At 44.9% G+C, this 25,610-nt stretch overlaps 1 protein-coding gene across 10 annotated transcripts in view; it reads left to right on the forward strand.

Annotated features, from left to right (window-relative positions):
• LDB2 (LIM domain binding 2) overlaps positions 1 to 23,130 on the forward strand; it is a 349,516-nt gene extending 326,386 nt beyond the window's left edge. Inside the window, exons 6-9 of one of the 10 annotated variants that reach the window (XM_074349980.1) lie at positions 13,365 to 13,488; positions 16,411 to 16,559; positions 19,056 to 19,198; positions 21,823 to 22,223. In XM_074349980.1, coding sequence (XP_074206081.1) covers positions 13,365 to 13,488; positions 16,411 to 16,559; positions 19,056 to 19,160 — 378 coding nt within the window. In that variant the 3' untranslated portion in view covers positions 19,161 to 19,198; positions 21,823 to 22,223. Of the gene's footprint in view, positions 1 to 13,364; positions 13,489 to 16,407; positions 16,560 to 19,055; positions 19,199 to 21,822 lie in introns of all 10 variants that reach the window. The other 9 variants (XM_074349978.1, XM_074349981.1, XM_074349979.1 and 6 more) reach the window with 9 other exon arrangements.
• The last annotated feature ends 2,480 nt before the right edge of the window (positions 23,131 to 25,610 follow it).

Here is a 25,610-nt window from a genome sequence, read left to right on the forward strand (position 1 = left end):
TTTCTTCTTGCCTACTACGTGCCAAATTCTGATGATATAAAGGTGGACAACTCTCCTTGACACAGGACCCCGATTTCACTAGGGAAGCAGACGTACATTCAGTTCATGATAAGGCAGGGTGACAAAGCTGTGTTCACATGCATGGGCATAAAAATTAGAAGGGAGTAGCAGACCTGATCTGGGGGCTAAGTTCAAGGTGGCTGAGATGCTAAGGAGGCCCCCATAGCTGTGTGACCTTGGACCTGTTACGCACTCTCTCTGGTCTCCCTTTCCTCCTCTGTGTACCTGTATGGTTAACAGTGCTGGGAGGGTGAGAAAATCCACAAAAGGCACTGAGCCCAGGCAACCCCGAATGCTTGTCATATTTGGAAGTGATGAGGGATTCATTACCAGGCTGCTAATAGAGTTTTATAATCATGGTTTTCTTCCCTCCTGCAACTTTTCGAGGAAACTTTGTAATGTGTTTGAAGAGTTGACATATGATGGATCCTTGGATCTTGGTCAAGACTCTGCTGCTCTGAATAAACTGGAGGAGACAGTAGACAGGACACGCTCTTCCCCGAGTTCCCAGACACTTGAGTTCCAAAATGAAATTTGGCTTTGTACATAATGTCATTACCGCTGTGAGGTCCCCAGGCATCTGTCCTCTCCCCTGTCACTTATAGATCACCTTGCAGCCTGCAGGTTTTGCTTCATGAACTTTTTTCTCTTAAAATCCTCTCATCTCCCAGCTCGCATCTCCCCGCACCTTTCTGTTTTTGACGATGGATGCACGGCAGTGAGCTCTATCCAGCAGGCCTGCTGCCCTCCCAGCGCTTTGTGCCTGAATCCTCCACGCCAGGTCCAGGCAGTGAAAAAATAGATTAGACCCTGTCACCAAGTTGCACAAATCAGCATCTCTTCATTCTCAGGAGACCCCAAAAATCATTATTCCTCTACCCTGCACCCTCCAGTGTCTTCCCATCCCACTCAAACCAAAGGCCAGCATGATCCAGCCCCTCACTACCTCTCTGAACTCATCCTTTCCCGCTGGTCTCCTCATTGTCTCCACTCCAGCCAGGCTTCTCTCCTACATGCTCCTCAAAGCCCCTAGGACTTTGCCCTTGCTGTTCCCTCTGCCCAGAACGTTTTCCCCCCAAATATCCCACTTCCTAACTTCTTCTGAGATTAGGATTGCTGGATAAAATACAGTTAAATTTAAATACCAAATAACTAATGGATGAGTTATTTATTTATTACTGTAATAAATTATAATTTATTCTCTGAAATGCAAATGTACCTGGGCATCCTGTATTTTTATTTGTTAAATATGGTAACCTTACCAGAGGGCTTTACTTAGATATCGCTTTGGGTGACTGTATTAGTTTTCTATTGCTGCTAAAACAAATTACCACCAATTTAGTGTCTTAAAATGCCACAAATGTATTAGTTCCAGTAGATCAGAAGTCTTAATATGTTTATCACCGTGCTGAAATCAAGGTGTTGTCAGGACTGTGCTCCTTTCTAGAGAGGGGCTCTAGAGGAGAATGGGTTTCCTTGCTTTTTCCAACTTCTTGGCGGCCACTACGTTCCCTGGCTCAGGACCCCCTCCCATCTTCAAAGCTCTCAAAGCCAGGCCAAGTTCCTCTCATGCTGCCATCTTTCTAACTCTCCTTTCTGACTCCCTCTTCCACTTTTTAATACCCTTGTAATTCAATTGGACCTGCCTGGATAATCCAGACTAATCTCTCCATCTCAAGGTCAGCTGATTAGCAACTTTAATTCCCTTTGCCATGTAAGCTGACATACTCACACATTCAAGGGATCAGGGCATGGACATGTCTGCAGAGCCATGATTCTTCCAACACAGTGACTGCAGCCAAAGCACCCAAATTTTCAGCGCCCCCCAACTCCAACATTTCACGTAGCCTTTCCCTGCTCCCTTTTTTCCGCTTGGTAGTCATCACTAACATATATCTTGTGCTTTTGAAATATATCTATCTCCTTCACTAGAGTGTAGCTCTGTAAGAGGAGTGACTTCCTTTATTTCTATTTACAGCATCCCCAGCACTTAGAACAAACACAGGGCACATAGTGTGTATTCAATAAATACGTGTTGAATGACTGAGTGAGTGAATGAATGAACTCCAGCTTCCACCAATTCCGTGTTCATACAGCATCGCCATGTCAACATGAGTCCCTCTTTCCACCAATCTCACTTCTGTTCCTGGGAGGGGAAGTGGCTGCTGATGTAAGGCTCCCCAGGTGATGGAGGGGTCCAGGGGGCAGGCAGGCAGCTGAGCTCTCCATTACTGAGAAGTCACTTGTTCCCTGTGTGCCCGAGTGGAGTGGCAGGGCTGTCGCTTGGCAGAAGCTCCCAGGATGGCAGGCAGGCAGCAGGCAGGCAGGCACTCCAAAGGCAGCCACGCTCGGGGTGCCCAGAACTGAGAAGGAGCTGTCTGTATCCCCACACTCCCCGTAGCCCAGAAATCCTCCCAGAGAGCGGCCGGGGGATGCTGTCCCAAACCCCAGAACAAAATGCTGTCTTTTATAGCCTTGTGGGTGTTTACACCAGCGCAGGAGGAAGGTGACAGCACGCAGGCAATGTTCAGGAGGGACTCTAACTGCACCAACAAGACAGCCATGTTCCTTGGCAACTGCCACTGACAGCTCCCAAGAACCACATCCAAATTCCCTTCCTCGCAATACTGAGATTATAAGGCCCCATTCATAAATGCTAGTGCTTAAATGTTACCTCCGGGCAACTACACCATTTCTTAATTCCCAGGGAAAAATTACCAACATGTTACAAAAACTACCTGTTTCCAGTGAGAAACAGCGGGGACCAGTGTAAACGCTCCCAGCTCTGTGATCAGCTCTCGTCGGCTCTCAGGGGCGTCTCCACTGCTTGGACACTGAGCAGCCCGTGTTTGCCTTGGGGGATATCTGGCACGTTTGTGTCACAAAACACATCAAAATGTCGATGAGGCTCTCTTCCTCCTGCTGGGGAAACGTGGTTGAAGGAACCCCAGCATGCTCACCACACCGCCGTCCCGTGTTCAGCCTAGCGGTGCTTGTGGACGGCCCAGCTCACACGGATGCTTTGCCCACATCAGTGGCATCGCTCAGCTGTTCTGTGGGGCAAAAATTGAGGCCTTGAGGAGTCCAGATCTGACCCATTTTCTGAGGTCTGATCACCTGTTGGTTTTTGGTTTTCATTCGATCACATTCACGGATTCAAGGAGTCATTTAATCCACAAATATTAGACACATTGCTTGGCACTGGGGAATATTTTGAAAAAATAAAACAATTCGACCCAGCCCAGGTCTCAGTCTTCACAGCCTGGTGGGGGCGCTGTGTAGCTCTCTACGTCCACCGACGGAGGCCGTTGTCCTGGTCGGCCAGGCTGTCTTAACAAAACACCGAGCACTGGGCGGTTTAAACAACAGAAGTCTATTTCCTAACAGTTCTGCAGGCGGGAAGACCGAGATCAAGGTCCAGCAGGGCTTGCTGTCCAGCGTGGGGCCTCTTGCCTGCCTGCGGATGGCTGGCCCCTTGCTGTGCTCTCACACGGCCTCTCCTGAGTGCGTGCACACGGAGAGAGAGAGAGAGAGGCCTCTGATGACTCCTCCTCCTCTTAGAAGACCACCAGTCTATCAGATTAGGACCCCACCGTTATGCTTGCATTTAGCCTTAATTACCTCCTGAAGCTCTGTCTCCAAATACAGTCACACTGGGGGTTAGGGATCCACCACAGGAATTGGGGAGGGAGTGGCCACACTGCAGTTCACAGCAGCCATAGTACCAGCTACTTAATCAAAGGCGGATCCAGGTTTGGCTGTGAAGGTATTTTGGAGATGTGGTTATCCTCTACCCCAAAGTTGACTTTAAGTGAAATAGATGACTGTTGGGTGAGTCTCATCCAATCAGTTGAAGGTCTTAAGAACAAAACTGAGGTTTCCTGGAGAAGAGGGAGTTTTGGCTCAAGACTGAAGCATTAACTCCTGCCTCATTTCCAGCCTATAGAAACACTATGGATTTCAGACTTGCTAACCATTAATCATGAGAGCCAGTTCCTTAAAATACCTACCCGCCTACATCCATCCATCTTGTTGGTTCTATTGTCTAGAGAACCCTAACTAATACAGTGGCAGACAACAGACAGTGTCTGACAGAGGCCAGTTAGGGTAATTCTGGGCCACTGGCCTTCATTTTCAGTGCGTGACTCACCTGTGAGCTCTGCAAGTGGTCACTTAGAATTTTTTTTAATTACCTGAAATTTGCTTGTAACCCTCTGTGTAACAGACAGCAGTCCTTAAGTATTAGTGATTGTGGGGTATTTCCAGGCAGATGTTTCCTTTCTCCTCTAGAAACATTCCAGCTACTATGCCCTAGAATTTGAGATGCTGGTAGAAAACATGAATAGGGTACTTGTGGCAATGGCTCAGTAGTCAAGACAACTTATTTACAGGAAATAAATGTTGACTAAACATTTTAAACATCCATTGTATCACCAAAATCTAACTATTAAGCTGTGTGAATGTATATGTGTATATACCTTGGGCAGGCACCATCTGTAAAATTTTAAAAGGTGTGTCCTGACAAGTTTCAGAATGTCTTCCACGAAGCCCCACACCCCTACCCTTCTTGGTTATACGCTCATCATAATAAACATGCATAGAGCACTTCCCATACTAAAACCTAGTACATAGTTTCAGTGGATTTTCTTGTTTCTCCTAACAACCTAATTAGTTAGGTACTGTTATCCTAACTTTTCTGATGGAGAAACTGAGACATGAAGGGCTTGAGTAATCAATCACTCAAGGTCACCTAGTTATGAAGTAGCTGGAATTTGAACCCAAGCCAAATTTGCATGCTTAACGCCTACATACGATGCCCACACACACCTTTTAGATATTGCCTAATGTTTTAACAAACCATGAATGTCAATCAGAATCCATCCAGGAAAACAAAACTCACACCAGGTAATTTAATAGAGGAAATTTAATATGGCAAATTATTTATAAAAGAGTTGGAGCTAAAAAAGCCACCGGGGGAAGATGAGGCAGCCCTAAGATTAGCAACTGCCACTCTGGGGGAGAATGGCAGGAGGTGTTACTATTAGGCTACCTGGCAGGACCTGGGACCATAGTGGACCTTGGTGACAGCTGTTGGAGAGGCCATGTTGGGACTAGAGTAGACCTTGGTGACATCTGTTGGAGAGGCCATCTGAACCACAGAGAGGATGAGAAATACCCTTACTTCTTTCTCTACTCTTGTAGTAAGATGAATAATGTCCCTCACATATCCATGTTCACCTGGATCCTCAGGATGTGACCTTATTTGGAAATCCAATGACTGAGGTCCTTGTAAGAAGAGGAGAGGACTCAGAGACCCAGAGGAAGAGACCATGTGAAAATGCAAGCAGAGGTTCGTGTGATTCAGACACAAACCAAAGAACAGCAAAGACAGCCAGAGCCAACAGAAGTTGGCAGAGGCAAGGAAGCAGTCTTCCCTAGAGCGTTCGGAAGGAGGGCGACCCTGCCAACACCTTGAGTTCAGATTTCTAGTCTCCAGAGCTGAGCAAGAGTAAGTTTCTGTTGTTTTCTGCCACCCAGTTGGTGGCACTTTGCTATGGCACCCCTAGCAAAATAACCCACCTTCCTCCAGTCTCCCCTGGTGCCTCCAACTGGCCCAGCCTCACCCATAGCCACTTGGCCAAAATAACTGGGAAATAGTGCACAAGGGGTCTGTCCCATGCAACACAGAGCTGGGAGGAAGGGTGGGGTCTAAGGGCAAGAAGACAATTAACAGGAGCACGTGGAAGGGGCACTGGCACCAAACGGCACCGCAGAGAAATCAAGTCCGTGGGTGGGAAGGAAAGAGAATGAACATCAGAGGCCTGACTGGTGCATCAGAAACCGTGAGCTTGCTCTGCAGCTCAGGAAGATAGCCCAGCGCTTCTCTCCTGAGGGTAGGTCAGAAGAGCAGCCAGCGTCCTCAGTGGTCCTGCACACGCGCTCTTCCTGGCAGCCTTAAAATTGAAAGCAAGTCATAGATGCTGAAATGCGCATGCGTGACTCTTGCTTTGGAAGAGGATGGTCCCACCAAGACCCAAGTGACAGCTGCTGCACACTCTCCTCTCCCAGAACTTGGAGCGAGCTGCCTGTCTCCAGGGCCGGATGTGATAACTTCCCCACGCAATCAATTTGCAAAACAATTGAGAAAAGGCAAAGGCTCCCCTGGTTGAATCTTCAGATAAAAGAGAGGACGTTTTGAATTTGACAATCAGTCTACCTTTAATCCTATCAGGAAATAAACTCAAGTCATAATCTGATGTTTTGGAATTGCATAGCTTCTAAGGGAAAGCGTTTCCTCTCTCCCTTGTTTTTCATCCTCTAAGGCAGAGTGGGTTTTACTCATGTGGATGCCTGTTATTCATTCTTATCTGTTTCTACATGGGATTATCTGCTTGTTTTGTTTTGTTTTCCTTTTAGATTCTGTATGTTATATTTTTCTATTGTTTTAAATTAAAATCTTTTGATGATGTGTTTCTTAATTAGGAGAGACCCCTTCCCCCTTAGATAAGAGTTTGCTTCTGAATCATCCCCCATCCTCTTTCTAACTTGGATTTAGCCAGAGGAGTAAAAAGAAAAAGAAAAAAAAGCGGAGAGGAAAGAAAAGAAAAAGGACTATGGTTTGTGGATTTGTATTTATCACTGAATTCTGCAAATGGACTATTATCAGAGACATTAGCTACTAAAAGGCCAGGTACCACTGACCTGATTACCATCCTTCAAACATTATACCTAGTGGCTCCCTAAGTCTCAGAGAGACTGAGTGATTTACTTCCTAGACGAGCCAACCAGTCACTTCACACACTGATCTGCTGGCTCAGTGGAGATGGGCCACTGGTGCAACCAGTATTTATCATAATCCCAATTTCCATCTTTTGAGCACTGACCTCAGTCCAGGCATTGCATTAAGGAGTTATGTATATTGTTTCAAACCTCCAGAGATAAGGATCATTATCTGCATTTTAAAGGTGAGGAAATTAAGATTCAGAGAGGCTGAAATTCTTGGCCAAGAACACACAGCTAGTAAACGGCAGACTTGGGGGTTTGAATCCAGAGGAATCTGGCTCTAAAGTCTGCACCTTTCTGTATCACGCACCTGTCTGTGCGTAGATCAATGCCATGTGCAAGGAACAACATGAGAGATAGTGAGAGCCTTTGAACCTGGTCTCTTAGCAGAGATTTAGGTCATTCATACTCAGAGAGGTATACAACAGAGCAGTGAGGAGTGAAGAGCATAGGGCCGGAGCCAGGCAGACCCGACTGTGAACCTCTCCTCTGCCTTTCAAATGGCTATGTAGCCTTGGGTATATTATAAGAATCACACTTTTTGATATCAGCACTGGGTGACTTAATGGCTTCGAGTCTGAGTTTTCTTACCCGTTAAAGGTAACAGGAGGCGGTGCGGGTTAATGATATAATATATGTCAGGTACACACCCCAGGGACAGACATAGGTTGGGTGCTCTGCAGAGATTATTAAGTTTTGACTCAACAAATATTTGAGTATGCCTCATACCATGTTAAATAAAAGGCAGAGCAAAGTAAAACAGGGCTTGCTGTAGGTAAGGAGCTGAAGCAGGAAAATTCCCAATGCAAGCAGAAGCACTGAGATGTACATAGGTTGGGAGTAAGCGCTTAGAGACGCAAGAGTTCCTTGTGGGAGGGGATGTTCACAGACGGATGTGAGATCTGAGCCTGACCTTGGAGGACCTGAAGGCTCATCCCGGTGTGACTCAAACGTGGTTCGCAGACCAGGGCCAGACTGCAAACTCTTAGTGATCCACACCAAAATAAGGAGCTTGCTCAGGAATATAAATCAACTACCTTGTTGAACACATTGTTCAGTTCATCTGACTAATTTTTTGACACAAGACTTTCTCAAGGAAGGAAGCAATGAACTGAGTTCTCTCTGCCTGAAGCTCCTTATCCTGTCATGGAAACTTAGCAAACAGTGAAGACCACCTTCTTTGAACAGCACTGGTTTGGAACCGAGGTCAGCAACCTTTCTGTGAATGGCCAGATGGTAAGTATCTGGGGAGTTTGTGAGTCAGATAGACTCTGTCATAGCTGTTCAACTCTAGCGTTGTAACAAAGAAGCAACTCTGGACAATACGTGAGAAGGTCTTTGAAGCAAGAGCAACCTGATCTGCTATGGATCTAGGAACCCTAGACAAACTTATATGCAAAGAATAGATGGTTCAAGCTCAGAGGATGTCATCCATCGTCTGGACAAGACTGAATTAAAATCTCAGTGGTCAAGACCCAGCTGTGGGAGCTAGCCAGATGCCAGCCCCAAGGCATCAGCTTTTTAGGCCAGAGCCAAGTCTGCCAGGCATCACTCTCCCCAGGCTCAGGCCAGGAGGTGAGCAAGAAGAACCAGCGTGAGTGTGTAGCTAAGGAGAATCAAGTTTCTCCAGAAGTGTCAGATGAAAACAAAACAAAGCCAAACAGCATGCCATCTAGATTTGCTAGGCTCTTTGTTGCTATGAAAAGGCAGGAGTCCTGGGACTGAGGTAAGATCTCCTGGCCCAGCCAGGCCATGCAGTAATTGGGTAGATACATGTGCATGTGTGCAAAGCATTCTGCACAGAGGAGGCAGTCAGTTATTTATCAAATGGACAAATTCATCACCTCTAAGCCCAGAGGACAATGCCTAATCTGTCTGCCACTAGCAAATGACTCCTTGCTATAAATCTGGCCAAGATCTCTGTTAATCATTCATCCATCCATCCTTCCACTTACTCCTTCATTCACACAGCAAGTTAACGGGGTGGTTGTAGGTTTTGGTTTCACACCAAAGGGTCAGTGCTGCAGCAGAATCGCAGAAAATGAAATCAGAAGCCTAAGAGAAGCAATTCCAGTCTCAAACTTTCAGGAAATCTATAAAAGGCATCCTGAGAGCCTTGCTGGGATAGGCAGGGACTTTCTTCAGGATCCTAACTGGACCTGGCAGGGACTACACATTTAGGGAGTATTCAAAGAGAGGTCTCAGGCCTTGCTGGCCCCTGCCCCCTGCCCGTGCCCTGGGATTCCTCCTGGTATCCTCAGGCAACCTAAATAAAGAGGTAAACTAAGGCAAAGTAAGCTCAATTGACCAGAAATGGAGTTTATTCAGGAATAGTGGAGAGCCTGCAGTTAGGGAAACGAATGCTGTAGTCAGCTCCTAGAAGTCTGTTGAGGGTTTGGGGTGAGCTGTATTTATGGACAAGGAGTGCAAAGAGGGAGAAGTCCAGCCAGAGCCCCAGCAGCAAGTTTATTGGCTTGAGGATGGGGAGGGATTCTTGGCGGCGTTCATTGGTCTGGAAGTAAGCTTCCATCATCTCTGAATCAAGTCCTTACATGAATCCGGTCTCTTGGTTCTTAAGTTCCCGTCTTCTGAGGGCAGGGCAGGAGTCTCCATTTCTTTGTCCTCCGGTTCCATTTTAGATTGAGACTCTTTCCCATCTCCAGCACCAGCGCGGGTGGAGACCAAACTCCTTCGCAGCCTGGCACACAGGCTGCTGCGGGGTTGCAGATATCACTGTCTGTGGCCTTTCTTTTCTGGCAAAGGGACTAGTCCACTGGGAACTTTGTAGCAGTCACAACTTTGCAGATAAAATCATTCTTTAAAATCACAGGGCCCTGTGCTATTATGCTCAGTGCCATTAACATGCCCTTGAGGATGGAGTGGTGTGTGGGTGTGTGTGGGTATGCATGCGTGTGTGTTCACGCGTGCATGTGTGTGTATCTAGTGTCGGGGCAAAGGCATCTATATTGTTGCCTGGATCATGTATATTACCAACAGGGGACTTTTACCTAGAGTCAATGGATGCACCTGTAAGAGGGTTCATAAACCTCCCTCCAGATATCTTGTACAAAATTTGGAAGACAAACTGCAGAGCCTTCACCAGATTCTCAAGGGGGTCTGAGACCTCAAGGAGAGCAGGAATCCTGGCTCCAGAAGGATTTGGCTAGTGACTGCGGGAACCTACTCCCCGAACCGTCTTCCTGATCTCATTTCATAAGGGCCCCAGGCCTTTGCTGTTGCCAAGATGCACTGGCTTGCTGCCCGAGAAGGCAGGCGCTTGTCTGAGTTAGTTCTGCCACCTACAGCACACAGCCCGGCAAAGGCTTCTGCTCCACGTCGCAGAGCAAGAGGGAGGCTTATTTGCATATATGAATAAGGGGCGGGCTGCCTCTCCACCCTGTTCCCCTGCACTGGAAGAGAAATGGCTTTGGGGACACCTGATTAGTATTCAGAGATGCAAATTCCTTTGGGGTGGGTTATAGCGATGGTAAGATATTTTTACAGGGGGAAGGGATAAATCCTGAGGATTAGCACCTGGTAAAAAGTGTTGCCCAAAACCCGGAGAGGAAAGGCGGTGGGAAAAAAAAAAAAGATAATGAGCTCATGGATTCTTGCAATAAACACAACTCTCCCATTTTCCTAGCACGTTCAGTGCTGATAACCCTTTCGAGGTCCAAATAGGTCTAACTTGTCATATAATAAAAATACTTGCCATCTAACTTGTCATATAATGAAAATATTTGCTTCAGTAAGATGTGATTTTCTAAGCTGCTTGAAGTGTAAACACAAGGTTGTTTTCCTAATGTGCTAAAGTCAGAGGGGCTGAATACTCGCTGAGGACTGAGACCGTGTTACGCTCATAGTTATGTTCCCAACACCTAAGCAAAGTGCTTGACATTTAGGAGGAAACTCAATAAATGCTCGCTGATTTAAAGTAATAGAAATGTGGTTTGCTTTGTGATCTGTGCTGTGGTTGCTAATATATAATCCTGATAGCTACTGTTGGTTGAACTTATGTGCCAAGACAAAGTACCTCAAATTTTCCAAATAATATACAAGATGGGTATGGTTCTACAGATGAAACCGAGACCCAGCATGATTGAGCAGCTCACTTGGGGATATGCTCATGGTGACAGAATTAAAATCTATACGTAGATCTCTCAGCTTCTGAATCCATGCTTGTTCCATGCCATCCATGTATTTTATATCCATTGTAAGTCAGTTTCTCAAGAATGGGAATGGACCAAAAGGAGATGGTTTGCAAACCTTGATATTGTTTTTTAATTAAAAGAAAAAGTTTTCCCAGTCCTTAGAATTTCTCTGAAAGCTTTTCTTACTGTCCTAGCTTAATAAGAGATGCAAACATCTTCTGACCCTGGCTGAATCTAGCAGTGGTTCTTCTTTGATGGTTAATCCATTCTTATCTCTATGTGTAGAGAGTTTGGTGGAATCCTTCACTTTGTTTGGTGTGAGTGGCAGGGGAAGATGAGGTTGTCTGTAGTTGGCACATACTTTGATTTCCAGCGAGGAATTCTTAGTAGAGGAATACACATTTGCAGGGTTGGAATATGAACTTAATTGCCTAGTAACCCTCCCTCTTTCACAGGTTTTTTCTTATTAACATTTTAGGTTTCAAAAATGACTCCAAAGTAAACAAGGAGATAAACAAGACTGAAGATGCATCATAACTAACCCGTGTCTCATTACTTGACAGCTCTATGCACCAGGGTTGAGTGGCTTTGTCTCTTTGGCTCACATTGTGCTTGTGTTGTTCAGGCTTTGAAATCTTTGTCCCTTCTTCCAAAGAAGCTGCAGATGGAAGGAGATTACAGTTTGCCTTGAAATGGGGATAGTGGTTTTGGCAAAGTTTAGATTATCAATAGGTGGTGCATTAGCCAGGAAGAGTAGGGGGAAGAATTCCAAGTAGAGGGAACCCAGAGGACAAAGAGGAGTGTGACAGATGACTGGATACAGAAGCTGTGGTATGTGTCTGTGTATACATATATATATATATACACACACACTATGGAATACTACTACTCAGCCATAAGAAAGAATGGCATAATGCCATTTGCAGCAACATAGATGAACCTGGAGATTATCATACTAAATGAATTAAGTCAGACAGAGAAAGACAATTGTCATATACTATCACTTATATGCAGAATCTAAAAAAAGATACAAATGAACTTATGTACAAAACAGAAACAGATGAACAGACATAGAAAACAAATTTACGGTTACCAAAGGGGAAAGGAGGATGGAGGGATAAATTAGGAATCTGGGATCAGCAGGTACAAACTACTACATGTGAAATAGATAAACAACAAGGTCTTACTGTATAGCACAGGGAACTATATTTGATATCTTGTAATAACCTATGATGAAAAAGAATATGAAAAAAGAATGTATGTGTATGTATAACTGAATCACTAGATTGTACACCAGAAACTAACACAGCATTTGGAAAAAAAAAAAAAAAAAGGAGTGTGACCTCTAGGGAATGACTCATGTAAGAAATGACAGAATGGAAGGGGTAGTAGAAAAGATGGGCTGATGAAGGTGGGGCTTGCACACCTGCCTTTCATAATAAAATGACGTTTTTCCAAATGGGAAAGGAATTGCCAGCTTTCATACTGCTGTGATTGCAAGGGCGATGGATGCATCATTCCCAGTTGCGGTCCTTGCCCTCTTAGATACAGTCCCCTCAATGCAGCAGTATTCTCATGGGTTTCCAGCCAAGAAGGAATTCAGGAAAGTCCACAGGAATCCTTTCTTATTTCATTCATTAATCTTTGTCGTCAGATGTCTTGGACCAAAGTAAAGCTGAAAGATCTAACCAAAGGAGAGAAGAAGGCGGCCGTGTGCAGAACCACAGTACAGGCTCCCACTCTGAATGAGACTCAGCATATGTTATCAACAACCTCATCTTCTGTAAAATACAAACAAGAACATGAATAAAAATAAAATAGTATGCATCGTGGCCCTTTATGAGAGTTAGGATCAAAAACGTACCTGTAGTTGTCACTTTGTTCTCCAAAGTTTAAAGGATGGCTTTCAACGCCACATAATCTACATAAACTAGCATTATAACTCACAGTGTGTGGTTATACAAACAGAACAACAGCAAAAACCAGAGTAGAAATCAGAGCATGCTGTGCTCCATGGAAGAGAGCTTTTTCTCCTTTAACCAGGGAGAATTGTTTGAATTCAGGATAGAGCTACATATACCCACCCGACAGCCTGTACAGAATGTGTGGGTATGTATGTGTGTGCATGTATGTGTGTGTATAAATCACACTCGACTATGATATTATAAATGATGGTGAATTCAGTGAACATTATTAAGTGTTGGTAATATTTCTTTTCCTCTAAACATATATAGAGAAAATGAAAACAGGGGGTGGGAGGGGAGAAGAAAATTACCTTTAAGTTTCCTAATGGATTCCAACTGTTAACATTATTTATTGCAAATAATATCATCAAGGAGTGAAACACCAATGTCTTTGAACTCCTTGCAGTTGTGTGTAATCCTGGAGCCAATGCAGGAACTGATGTCCAGACATAAAACTTACAACCTCAGTCCCCGAGACTGCCTGAAGACCTGCTTGTTTCAGAAGTGGCAGCGGATGGTGGCACCGCCAGGTACGACCTCGCTCTTCACTTTCGTTCGACGTGCTTTTTCAGAGGCTTCTTCGGAGGATGACCTTATGTGAAAAGGAAGTGATCATAAATGTAGCAGGAAAAGTGGCTGTTTATGAGTCATATTCTAACCATGATGTTGGACCCAGAGACATTGAATTTGTGAATAGCGAGTGTCCTTCTTAAATGTAGTGACCATCCTCCACAGTCTCCTCACTTGCTAAATTAGGACCTGAAACCCACAGAAGAAAATTGATTTATTTAGTGTTACCAAGAAGATATTGGCAAAGCCAAAATCAGAACCAAGGTTTCCTGTCTCCCAGGCTAGTGGTTATTCCACTGGACTAGAGCAGTGGCTGCTCATGGCTAATTGTGATTTTGTGTGTTCTTTTAAGAATGATAGAAATCATGAAAAGAAAAGGAGGGAGGGAGAGAGGGAGGGAGGAAGGAAAGAAGAAAGAAGGGGAGAATAGGAAGGCAGCAGAGAAAAGAGAAGGAAGGAAAATAAACAGCGTTCTATTTTTTAAGACATATATTATCAAAGGGTACGCTGATCATGAAAAGAACACATAAAAGACTCCATTTTTCTCACTTCCCTAGAATGCAGTTTGAGATGCTATAGTCTCCTGCTGGGATTCTAAAATTACTGCTTCAATTCATCATTAATTGTCTTTCTAGCTAATACATTTTCACTCCTAGGCATGTGTCGAGCCTTGCTGATCATAAAAGCAAAATGTATCCATTCGCTAAAAATTATTTTTATAAAGAGTAGTTATTAACACGAGACACATAGCTTTCTGAATCACAAAACATAATGGTCACCTTCCTCTGGGAATTGGCCAGGGGTTTTATATACAATGAAAAGAGCAGATGTAACCAAGTACATATTTAGAAAGCTGAGAAAAATGAGCATTATTTTACACCGAATATTTGCATCCCCACCTTAGGGGAATTTTAGACATTTAGAACATTATTTTTCAAATATATTAAATGTGCTAAAATTGGCCTTATTTTTTCTTTCAATATCAATACGTCTCTACGGGAAAAACAATTCCACCCACTAAATGCTTTGAGCACTTATATTTCCCAAACATGCATATTGAATTCATATACTATTGATTAATTCATTCATTTATTCAACAATTACTTATTGAACCCCTACTTGGTGCCAGGCACTCCTCTAGCCACAATGGGCACCACTCCATATGAAACAGTCACAAGTCCCAGCCCTCACGGACCTTCAATTCTCTTATTGAATCCTCACAATAATGTCATGAGGTATTTCTTGTTATTCCCATTTTCTTAATAGGCCTGAGATTTAAAGTAGTAATTTGCCCAAGTTAGCTTGAAGCTAATCAATGGAAGCCTATGTTACAGCAGGTTTTTGTGTCTTCAGTTCATGACTTTATTACCACAGCTACCTACTGCCAGTGGGAGTCATCCAGAACATATGATTTAAGTATATTTTTCCCAAATTCCATGAAAAAAGTACAGATACTTTTTTTTAAAAGCAGCAGATTTCCAATTCAAGTCAAGGGAAGGCAATGCCTGTCAGGGGAAACCTGGGTTTTCTTGACTTTGGAATGTACAGCTCAACTTTTCTCCAGCCTGTTGGATAGGCCCTTTGGTGAAAATCTTTAAACATAAGAGACACAATATTTATGAAAGAAAAAAATAAGGTATGAATAGAAACATAATCTCATTCATCATTAAAAGTCAGGAATGACATGGTGGAATAAGTCATCTTTGAAATGCGCCTTAAAGGAGATCTTCCACATTGTGCATCAGAAGCAGCATTGGTGTGCTAAGAAAATGCTACAAAGACCCCTCACTTAGTTCCAGTGTGGCCCTGGCTTACCTTCTCCCCGTCAGAGTTGGATCTAGAATAGGGTTACTGAAAAGGATGCTCTTACATTCCATTTCCAACTCAATTAGTAACTGCCTCTAACAGGCTTCTGAAGATTTATCATTTCCCCAAACAAAGATTATAATAGTACCTAATTAATAGAGTTGCAATGAATATAAAATAACAGAAAACATTAAGATGAAAACATTGAGTAATGCTCCCAATACACAATAAATAAATAAGCTAATTAATTAATTAATTAATTAAAATTCTTCTTACCACACATTTCCATGGGTCCCTATGCTTCCATTAAGATTTTGCCCCATCCTTTAGGTCCAAAATATTTTTCTTTATTTCTAAACAGGCCTTTCTGGAAGACATCTAGCTTCTTTTCATTAATATGTTAGCTGTAGCATACAAAGACATTTTTCCCCCAGGAATTTTGAAATTAATAGCATCCTTTAAACACCAGGGTCCAAACCATGGGTATTTCTACTGAGCTCAGGAATCCCTAAGTTACATATTGATGGCTGATAGAATGGACATGCCTCTTCTTTTTACCTCAGCATTTCAAGGCGTAATAGAGCTGGGCTGCACTGTGACACTTAGCCAGCAGATGTCACAGTTATTCGCTAGTTCACAAATTTAACTAAGTTACTATTGCATTCCTTAGAGGTTCCCAAGGGATCCCAGAGCCCTCCTTTTGTTATAAAAAGAAAGTAAACCAGAGAAAAAAAAATCCTCCCCAAATTCATACCGGTAATAATATTTTAAATTCAAATTATGATAGTGTTGTAACTCACCCCTAAGATATATTAATAGATTCCAGACATATAGATGAAATCAGAAAGAGCAATGAAATACAAATCATTTTATCAAGATACTAAAGAAAAGAGTTTCACACATTTTGTGCTGAAAATAAATCATCGGCTTCTCCTTTTATTTTTCAGGAAGTTAGAAGAAATAGGAAAAGTGTAAATAGTCTGCTCTTTAATTTACAAAAACAGAGTCACTGGAGGGACAGTGTTCCGATGGTAGCCCTGGAACTGATCCTCCTTCCATTTTCCATATTGCAGCAGAACCCACAAGGCAACCGACAACTAAACGGAGGAAAAGGAAAAACTCCACCAGCAGCACTTCCAACAGCAGCGCTGGGGCCAATGCCAACAGCACGGGCAGCAAGAAGAAGACGCCGGCCGCCAACCTGAGTCTGTCCAGTCAGGTACCTGTAAGTCTCGCTTTCCTTTCAGGCCTGAAATCTCGCCTTTGCCTGTCTCCCAGTTCCAGAGGCCCACAAAGACCTTCCGGGCAGATCGAGGGTGGGAGAGGAGAGTGGGGGCCGGGCTTTGGAGGGAGAAGGAGAATTCTGTCATGGAAACCTTCCCCTGCAAACTGGGAATTGTAAAGGAATATAAAGACTCTGTGCTGCAGTGGGACCTGAATTAAAAAGCCGTCAGAGTCACAGACAGGAGATATGTCACTTAAGGCTTAATTAAAATATCACTTAGCAGGGTTCCTGGTGGCATCAAAGGGGCTCTTGGCACCATCACGGGCCCCTGTGCTCCACTGGAAACTAGCTCCCGGCACTCAGGCTCCAGACTGTCATTTGACTGCCCCCACCTCTCCCCCAATGGGCGTCCCCTTTTAGTTTAAAACTCAGGCAATTAACTCAAGGCCACTAAAAATGCAGCTCAGTGGATTTTGCTTTCCTGTTTCATTAGCTTAAGGGGAGGGTGAGCTCCTGGTTTGGTCTCAACTCTCTTGACCTCTTGACCTCTTTCATTCATTTCTGGGTCTTAACAAACGAAATGGGCCACTTAGAAGGGGGCTTCTTTGAACTCCAAAGCTGACAGCTGAGGGCATCCCCACAGAGTGTAAACTGTGCAGGAATTTTCTTCCCCTCCTATGATTTCTTCCCCAGTTTGCTTCCTTCTGTCTAATTCTTTCCTGATTCCGAATTCCTCATCCCAGTATTAGACCACTTTCCACTTTTAAATTCTCATGTTTCTTTAAGCATCTCTGACCCCTTCTCTCCACCACCATGACTTATGGGATCTCCTTCTCTGCTTCTCTTGTCTCATCACCCTTCCCCAGGCTTTGTCCTTCCAGCCCTGACATTTCTGTGGTGTTTCATAGATCCCTCTAGACAGTCTGGCTTCAAAAGTGCGCCCTTCCTTATGACTTCCCTCAACCAATGCAGTTTCGCCTCGCCTCCCTTCCTCCCTCTCCTTCTGGTTCTGATCTTGCTCCAACTCCACATGAGAGCGGACCTTCCTTTCAGGGCGATTTTCCTCTGACTTCTAAATGTGTCTTTCAAATCTGTCCCCTACCACTCCCCCAGTTTCCATTGGTCAGTTCTCTTTGACTAAAACCAACCCCATCAGGACCTGAGAATTACCTGGCCTCTCCTCCCATCCTCCATAGACAGAGGGTATGATTTTCATTCCCATTGCATTAGAAAGAAAGGGTCATGAGACAATGGCCAACCTTGTAGGGGAGACGCCCTTTTAGCTTTAAGACCACTAGGAATTGTAGTCCTTAAATAATACCAGAGTTGCCTCTGCTGTTTGAACTGGGCTGTCACCCCTGAAGAGTCAGGGGGAAAAAAGTCAAAGGAGAAAAGCAGAGCCTTTTAATTAAGTTGCCAATAAATTTTACCCACTCCTGGCTAAATTAGAAAATGCATAGAAAGAATGGCCAGATGTAAATAAATCAACCCAGAAAGTGCACACAAGTAGCCTCTTTATTCATCTAATTCTGGAGTTTTAGAAACTAACATTTGTTAGTTTTCACTAACAAATGAAAGTAAATTCCAGAGAATTCTGGAACTCTGACATAGCTACTTAAAGGCACAGTGGCTGCAAGAATTCGGATCAGTTCACCAAATGTTTTCTGAGCTCCTACTATGGGCTCCACACTACTGGTAATACCAACATCTGAAAAACAAACAAGAGAAGACCCAGGCTCTGTCACTGAAGAGCTCACTGTCTAATAGAAGGATGATAAGAGGTTCCTGTCTCCTGCCCATTCAGTCTCCTGGTGTCAGCTCACAGGACACAGTGTTGAGAAGGATCCTGAGGCCTAGATTGGATTTGGTGGGCCATCCATTGGTGATGTCTGCCATGGGTGCAGAATAGTAGCGTAGTTGTCTGTATTTTGACATACCTAGTCAAAATCATTTCAATTTTTCTAAAGAGCACCTAGTTTTTCTTACTTCATTACGCTCTTCAAACCAACAACTGCGTTTTGGTGGAAGATACTTATGTCAAGGGGGTTTTTAATGAGTTGAGACCCTTTGGATTTGGTGAGAATCAGTCACCATTAGAAAGCTGCGAGTAGAATTTCAGCACTGCCCCTGCACCATGCAATTAAAGATGCTTTCATCAAGTAAAACTTAGAGACGGCTGGGAGAAACAGGGAAGTCATCCAGGAAAATATGTAAATTTCTCTGTGCACTCTGGCCAAATGGATGTCAAATGATAAAGCCTGGCTGGCTTGTAATGACCACATCTTTTAACCCCATCTACTGAATGACCCACACCACCTTCCAGTTTAAATAAAACTGCAGTCTGCAGGCTTTAGCTGCCTCATTCAAAGGCACAAACAGACTGGATGTGCTACCCCGACCACAGCTGTGGTCTGCCCAGCTGCCATGGCAGCAACGTGTGTGTCTGGTGAGGGCTAGGGTTTAATCCTTGGATTCTGCTTCTCACTCCATGAGCAGGGGCTAGGAGCCATCCCGAACTGCAGCCTCAACCCTGGGAGGGATGGAGACCTGTGTCATTCAACAGCAGTGACCCCTTCTGGCCAATTTAAGGAGAAGCATTGAGGGGCCCTGAAAGGAGTCACTTCCAGTCCTCCTCAGAGGTTGGTGGTCCTTGCACGGGGGATTAGTGAGAAGGTGTGACACGGGCAAGAGCTGGTGGCGCCTCCCGGCCTCCGGCGAGGAGCAGAGGTCTGCCTCGTGGGGAGTCGAGGCCATGTGGGTTACTCTCAGATGGACCAGTATTGCCTCCTGTGGGACACACGAGACAGCAGATGGGAAGGAAATGCACCTCTCACTGTTGAATGTTGGGGGGGATTTTAAAGATGTGGGGGTGGGGGGAAAATGGTGCCAACATTCCCTAGTCAGAGGGAGCCCAGAATGTGTATTATTCTCCATTCCTTTTGTGTGAGGATAACAAATCAAGCCCACCTGAGTGGAGAACCCCTACCCAAGTCTAGAGGTTTAGAAGAGCCAGGTAGAGACGTGTACACAACTGTGTAAGTGGCCTCAGGTGTCTATGTGCGTATGAAGTCCGTAGCACACGTCTCTTTTATAACCTACCATCTATTAATCACTCACACGTGTGCTCACTTGTGTACACACACATACGTGCATGATAATGTATTCAGCTAAGGCTATTTTTTATAATCAGTAAGGCAAATGTGGCATCTCCCTGGAATTTAGGATGCTCAAAGATATGTCTGCCTGGACATCTTTTCCAGCTGTTCCTGGAACAAACATACAGCAAACATACTATGAGCCTGTATGAGCCCCATTTGAAGTGATTCAAATCACTATTTTCTTAGTACTTTTCTGGAATGACTGTTATTTTCTGATACAGTGAAGGCATCTGGAGTGTTGGGAACTTCTCTAATATCACGCTTAAGTTGGCTGCTTCTTTTTCCCAGTGATACTTACCTCCTCACATTCTCCTAGCCTCTGTCGATGATCCTGAGCTCACAGTACTAACGCAGACCCATGTGTGGGTCCTAACGTGCTTCTCCTGCCCTGTGACACCTTATGCATGTGTTTTACCCTCCCTTCAGAGAGGGCTACACACAAGTCGTGGAATGAGATAAGCCCCCATGTCGTCCTCTGCCCAGCTTAACCTGGTCCCTGGTCTTTCCACTTGCCTTCGTTCCTGATCATAAGCGCGGTCTCCTAATTTCCTCTAACAAATGGTGCATTCCTCTCCTGAACACCCCAGCGGGTCAGGTAGAGGCCATGTTCCACATAAAATCCTACTGGCATTCTCGCCACTCAGAGTCTGGGTCCAGTTTGCATCTCACCTGAAGAGTCCTCCTCCCAAGTCTCCTCACTGGTCAGTGTCACATCCGGTTCTTTGTTGTGTCACACGTACGTTCTTGGAAGCACACAACAGAATATCCTGCCAGTACCCAGACTGCTGAGTCTGTCCAGGTTATGTTTTAGGCATTTACTTCATCTGGGGCATTTCTCTTTAAAATCATTGTCATCAGATTCCCTAGACTGATTGGTCCAAAAACACAGAGTGAAACCTATTGATTCTCTCCCCTAATTCAAGGGGAATCAATCAGTCAAACAAACAAGGTTCCATTCCAAAACAAACCAGGTAGTCATTAAGGATTTGTTCAGCTGGTGGGGTCTCTGGACCCTCGCTTGCCCACAGGCATATACCACCAACATAGTGCCCCCAGAAAGCCTCTCTTGCCCGTGAAAAGAATGCTTGCCCTGTTGTCTAGGTGTTTCATCAAATTAGCCACCCTCTCGGGAAATGCACACTTAGAACTCCACACGCGTCTGGTCCAGCCTGGCTTTCCAGCCTCGGCGGAGGCTGACGGCAGCTGGGTAGGCTCCTGGGTCATGGCACTCTCAAGCAGATGATTACACAGAGCCTACCCATCAATATTCACCTGACAGGGGGCCTGTCCCGTGCTAGGTCACTCGTCAACCCCGTAAGGTCCACTTTGAACAGAGAGGCCAGCATCGTGTCCTTCTCCCTGGTCCCGGTGCCTCTCCAGCAGTGGCCTCCACGATGCCCCCGGCCACAGTAGGTGGCCTCCTGGTTCGCACGGAAGGACAGTTTGTACTTACAGGAGAGATTAGATGGGTTCTTCTCGCACGCTTCCGTTTCCGATGACTACCCGCTTCATCAGTATAATTATAATTAGCACTCTTCATCTTCCCTTTATGGCACCAGCTGGACAGACTGGTTCTCTTTACTGCCCAGATTGGTGGCAGGGTTGCCTGTGTGGGGATAGGTGACAGGAACCATGGAATAACAGATGGTAAATTCAGGGCTTGTTGGCAATCAGCAGGTTTTTGCTAATGACTTAATTAGCTATGCAAATTGTCAAATCAGTGTGAACATTGTTTTTATCGAAAACTTTACCTAAATTAATTACCATAATTAAGTAGCAGAATGTCAAGGATATTGGCTGCATAAAAGGGGCTGGCTGAGTAGAGCAAAGAGAGATCTGTCTTCAATTAAAATGCATACCGTCCTCGGGACAGAGAAAATGCCATTTGGAACAAGTTGCGTGACTATTGCAGGAATGCATCATCCCTGTGTTGGCTGCTAGTTTCCAAAGCCCCTTAGAGGCCCTACACAAAACTGGTGGATTTTTGGAGGTATTGAAAAGCACCCAGCAGAAGGTTCCATAGCCCTCTCAAGAGTCCCCAGTGTCAGCAAGTTAAAAGCGTGGATTTTTTTAATTTTGAAAAATCCATTTTTTTATTTCTGCAGATTGCTAGCATTGCTCGCTCTCCGGTGTCAGGCTGCGCACTAAGGACATAAACTCGCGTGGTTGTTACACGTCAGGAGGCGATGTTTATTTCCTGTAGAAAGCAAATATGCGTCTTGGCCCCCCGACATTGAGACTTGACCCCGGTGTGCAGTACACGAGCGTGTCTGTCCTAGAGCCCCCAGCTCCTCCCACTAGTGTTTTAAGCTGAGCTTCTCTCTCCCAAGGTTTCCCTGTAATAATGTCAGCTGCTGTTCACAGGATGTGATGGTGGTAGGAGAGCCAACTCTGATGGGAGGTGAGTTTGGGGACGAGGACGAAAGGCTAATCACTAGATTAGAAAACACGCAATATGATGCGGCCAACGGCATGGACGACGAGGAAGACTTCACCAATTCACCCGCCCTGGGGAACAGCAGCCCATGGAACAGTAAACCTCCCGCCACTCAAGAGACCAAATCAGAAAACCCCCCGCCCCAGGCCTCCCAGTAAGATTGACCGGCACCAGAATCCACTGTCAATAGCCCTGTGGGTTACACTCTCTATTTCAGAACCTTACTTACAGGAGAGGAAGGAGGAGAAATTAAAACTTTTCCACGCAAATACCGATTTCTAAACCACAATGATCTGAGCTTCTTTCTTTCTTCCTTTCTTTTTTTTAACTGAGAGGATCATTCCAAATAAACTTCCATGACCCTTTCCTGGAGGCCTTCACAGGTAACACAGATACTGGCACTGATCGTAATTAAAACAAGAGCAAACGCTAGCGCTTCTCCTGGCTCAATTTTAACCACGTTTGTTAATTTCCTTTTCCCGCATCCAACGAAGGCCATATTGTCCATAAACCCTCAGTGCTCAGGATCTCATTATATGCCGAACCCAACTACCGATGACTTTTTAATATTGTAAAATATTTTCTGCTTTTTGACTTGCATCTGAGAGTTTCTTGTTTCAGTAAAAAAAGAAAAGGAAAAAAAATCCGTTTTGGAAAGTAATTTAAATGTACCTTTATTTGTTTTTTTCCTTCACCTTTTCTTTCATTGGGTAACAGCTAAGAGGGCCCAGCAGGGTAATTTGTGGCCGAGCTGATGTCAATTGGTCCTTGAGCCCGAATTGTTTCAGTCGAGCCCGAGTGCTGAAACAAGAAATGTCTTTTTGTTATCAGAAACACCAAGGCAGGTTTTTATGTAAAGAGAGACACTTGGCCCCTTGAGAATGTATGAGTTTGTAAAATTGCTGTTAATCCAAATTATTTCTAAGCCATGTAATCCATTATTTTTGTGGGCAGTTTAATAAATCTGAAACTCTTTTGTGTGTGTGTGTTTTTTTTTATTGTATCTGAGTTGACTGTTTCTTTTCATGGTATATTTCCTGTATAATATTTTGTAAAGCCCTCACCTGGTTCTTTTATGGGACTTTTCTTTGGGGGCAATTCCAGTGTATTTATGTGAAACTTTATGAAAGAACTAATTTTTTCCATTTGCATATTAATATGTTCCTCCACACATGTAAAGACACAGTGGCTCCGTGTGTTATAAAGCAGCTGTATTTTATGTATGCTTCACTGATAAGTGTGCCAATAATAAACCGTGTTAACAACCAAAGCATGTGAGTCTGGATGCTTGTGAGAGCTGGCGGAGAAATCTGCCCACAAGGAAAAGTCCGGAGCCGGGATCCAGGCCCCCGACTCCACATGGGGGGGAATTGTGACAATCGTGCCATCTTTAACAAGTGTGGCTTCTTCCTCTGCTCATCGCAGTTTACTTGCACAGACCCAGGAGTGCCTTCTTTGCGCCGGGAGGGCCCTGCACTGGCCAAGGACACGAGGATGGGAAAAGAAGGACTGGCCTGTGTTCCCAGGGCTGGCCAAATGCAGAGGCAGTGGCTTCCACTCGCTGGCTGCTTCCTTTGCACCAAACATTTCTATTCAAGGTCCACAGACATTATTTCAGTCAATCCTCACATCTCCACCAAATAGGCATCAATCTCCCCATTAAAAAAAGAAAAATCAGTGCCTCAGCTTACCTATTTTTCTAAAAGATTTGTCTACAGAGATTATGGAAAAGTCACTTGAGGACTTTCTGTTTAAAAAACTTTCATTATATTTTCCCACTTTGTACCAGGGAGGAAGATGAGAGAGGCCATCTGTTAGTATTCACTGCGTGTGTATGAAGCTCCAGGCAATAGTAAGACAGCGTCACAGCCTGTTCTGGAAAAGAGGGGCTTGAAAAGGGAAGCTAAGTGAGGGTACATGTCTTTGGTTGAGATTTCCAGAAGTGGAGACTGAGACCAGGATTCGGGGGCAGGGGGCACAGATTTTTTTAAGGGAATGTTCTTCAGTTTAAAAAAATTCTTTAACAGAGTGAAAGGGGTAAGGATAAGGAAGAGGGAAAACCTAGAAAAGCTGTGGACTCAGGTAGCCTGCTTCTTGAACTTGGCTCATGGAGCAGGGGAAGGCTCAGAGCACAGATCTTACTGTAGACTTATCCCCGCTGAGCTAAGCTCCCAGACTTCTGTGCACCTGTCCCAGCCAGGCATTGCCTGGCGCCATCCCCAGGGTGTGTGGGAGCTGGTAACCTTTAAGAAACATGGCTCCCATCAGCCAAGAGCTGTTCTGCAGAGAAGAGGCAACAGTGGCAGCATCTCGGCAGGGGTGTGCCAGTCTCAGAAAGAGCGTCCGAGTAGGGCCAGACAGTCTGCCTCATTAAGTGACTTGCCCCATCTCAGAGCTCCCAGGTGATACAGCTGGGATTTGGTTCTGCACCTCCCTTGACTACAAAGCCTGAGTTCTTTCCAGAGCATCACATTGCATCCCTGGAACATTGGCATTTTGAGGAAACTTTGTTGCAGTGTGATAGCAACAAAGCCAAAGGAAATACAGGAAAACGGCTACTTCGTTGCTTCCCCACGAGTGTACTGCTAAGGGAACTGCCCGTTTATCCCCCACCCCCCTCACCACTGTAGGTTTTCTTCCATTGATTCTTTAAAGACACGAATAGCAATCATTACAGGCAATGCCTGGGACAATGTATTTGACGTCTGTTCTAGTTCTCTGTTGCTGGATAGAAAATCAACCCAAAACTCAGAGGCTCAAGAGATAATTTATTATTATCTGTCACCCTGCTGAGAGCTCATTGGTCTCTGCCAGGCGGTCTGCACTCAGGGGCAGAGATGCTGGCTGGGGCTGGAGTCATCAGAGGTTTGGCTGGGCTGGACATTCAAGATGGTGCAGTCGCGTGGCTGGCTATGAGGCAGGAGCTGAAGCAGAGCTGTTGACTGGAGTGTCTTCACGTCACCCCTCTATGGGGTTGTCGCAAAATGATGCTTGGATTCCATGAGCCAGCATCCCAGGAGAGGAGAAACATAACTGCCAGTGCCTAGAACAGAAACACAGCACTTCTCGATGCTACCCATCAAGGCAGCCCAGATTCAAAGCCTGGAGGCACAGACTCCACCCTTGATGGGTAAGTAGCCTGTGCCTCCAAGGAGGGGAGGAACTGATGGTGACCGTCTTTGGAAACAAACATCCGCAACATCCCACGCGGTTCACAACCTGGTCGTCGCTCACCTCTCATTCGTATCTTTAGCTCTTCCCGCCTGTACCTGATTCACCATCTACCGAGACTCCTCTGAATACACCAAATGCTTATGTCACATGTGTCTTTTTCCTCTTACAGTGCTGTCCCCCACCTGCTTATGTAGCCAACGCTATTCATTCTTAAAGGGCCGGTTTGATTCTCGCCTCCCCTGAGATGACTCCCCATCTCTGGCCAGGGTCTGCTGTCCCCTC

The sequence above is a fragment of the Camelus bactrianus genome, chromosome 2 (assembly GCF_048773025.1).
Source record: "Camelus bactrianus isolate YW-2024 breed Bactrian camel chromosome 2, ASM4877302v1, whole genome shotgun sequence".
Taxonomy (NCBI): Eukaryota; Metazoa; Chordata; class Mammalia; order Artiodactyla; family Camelidae; genus Camelus; species Camelus bactrianus.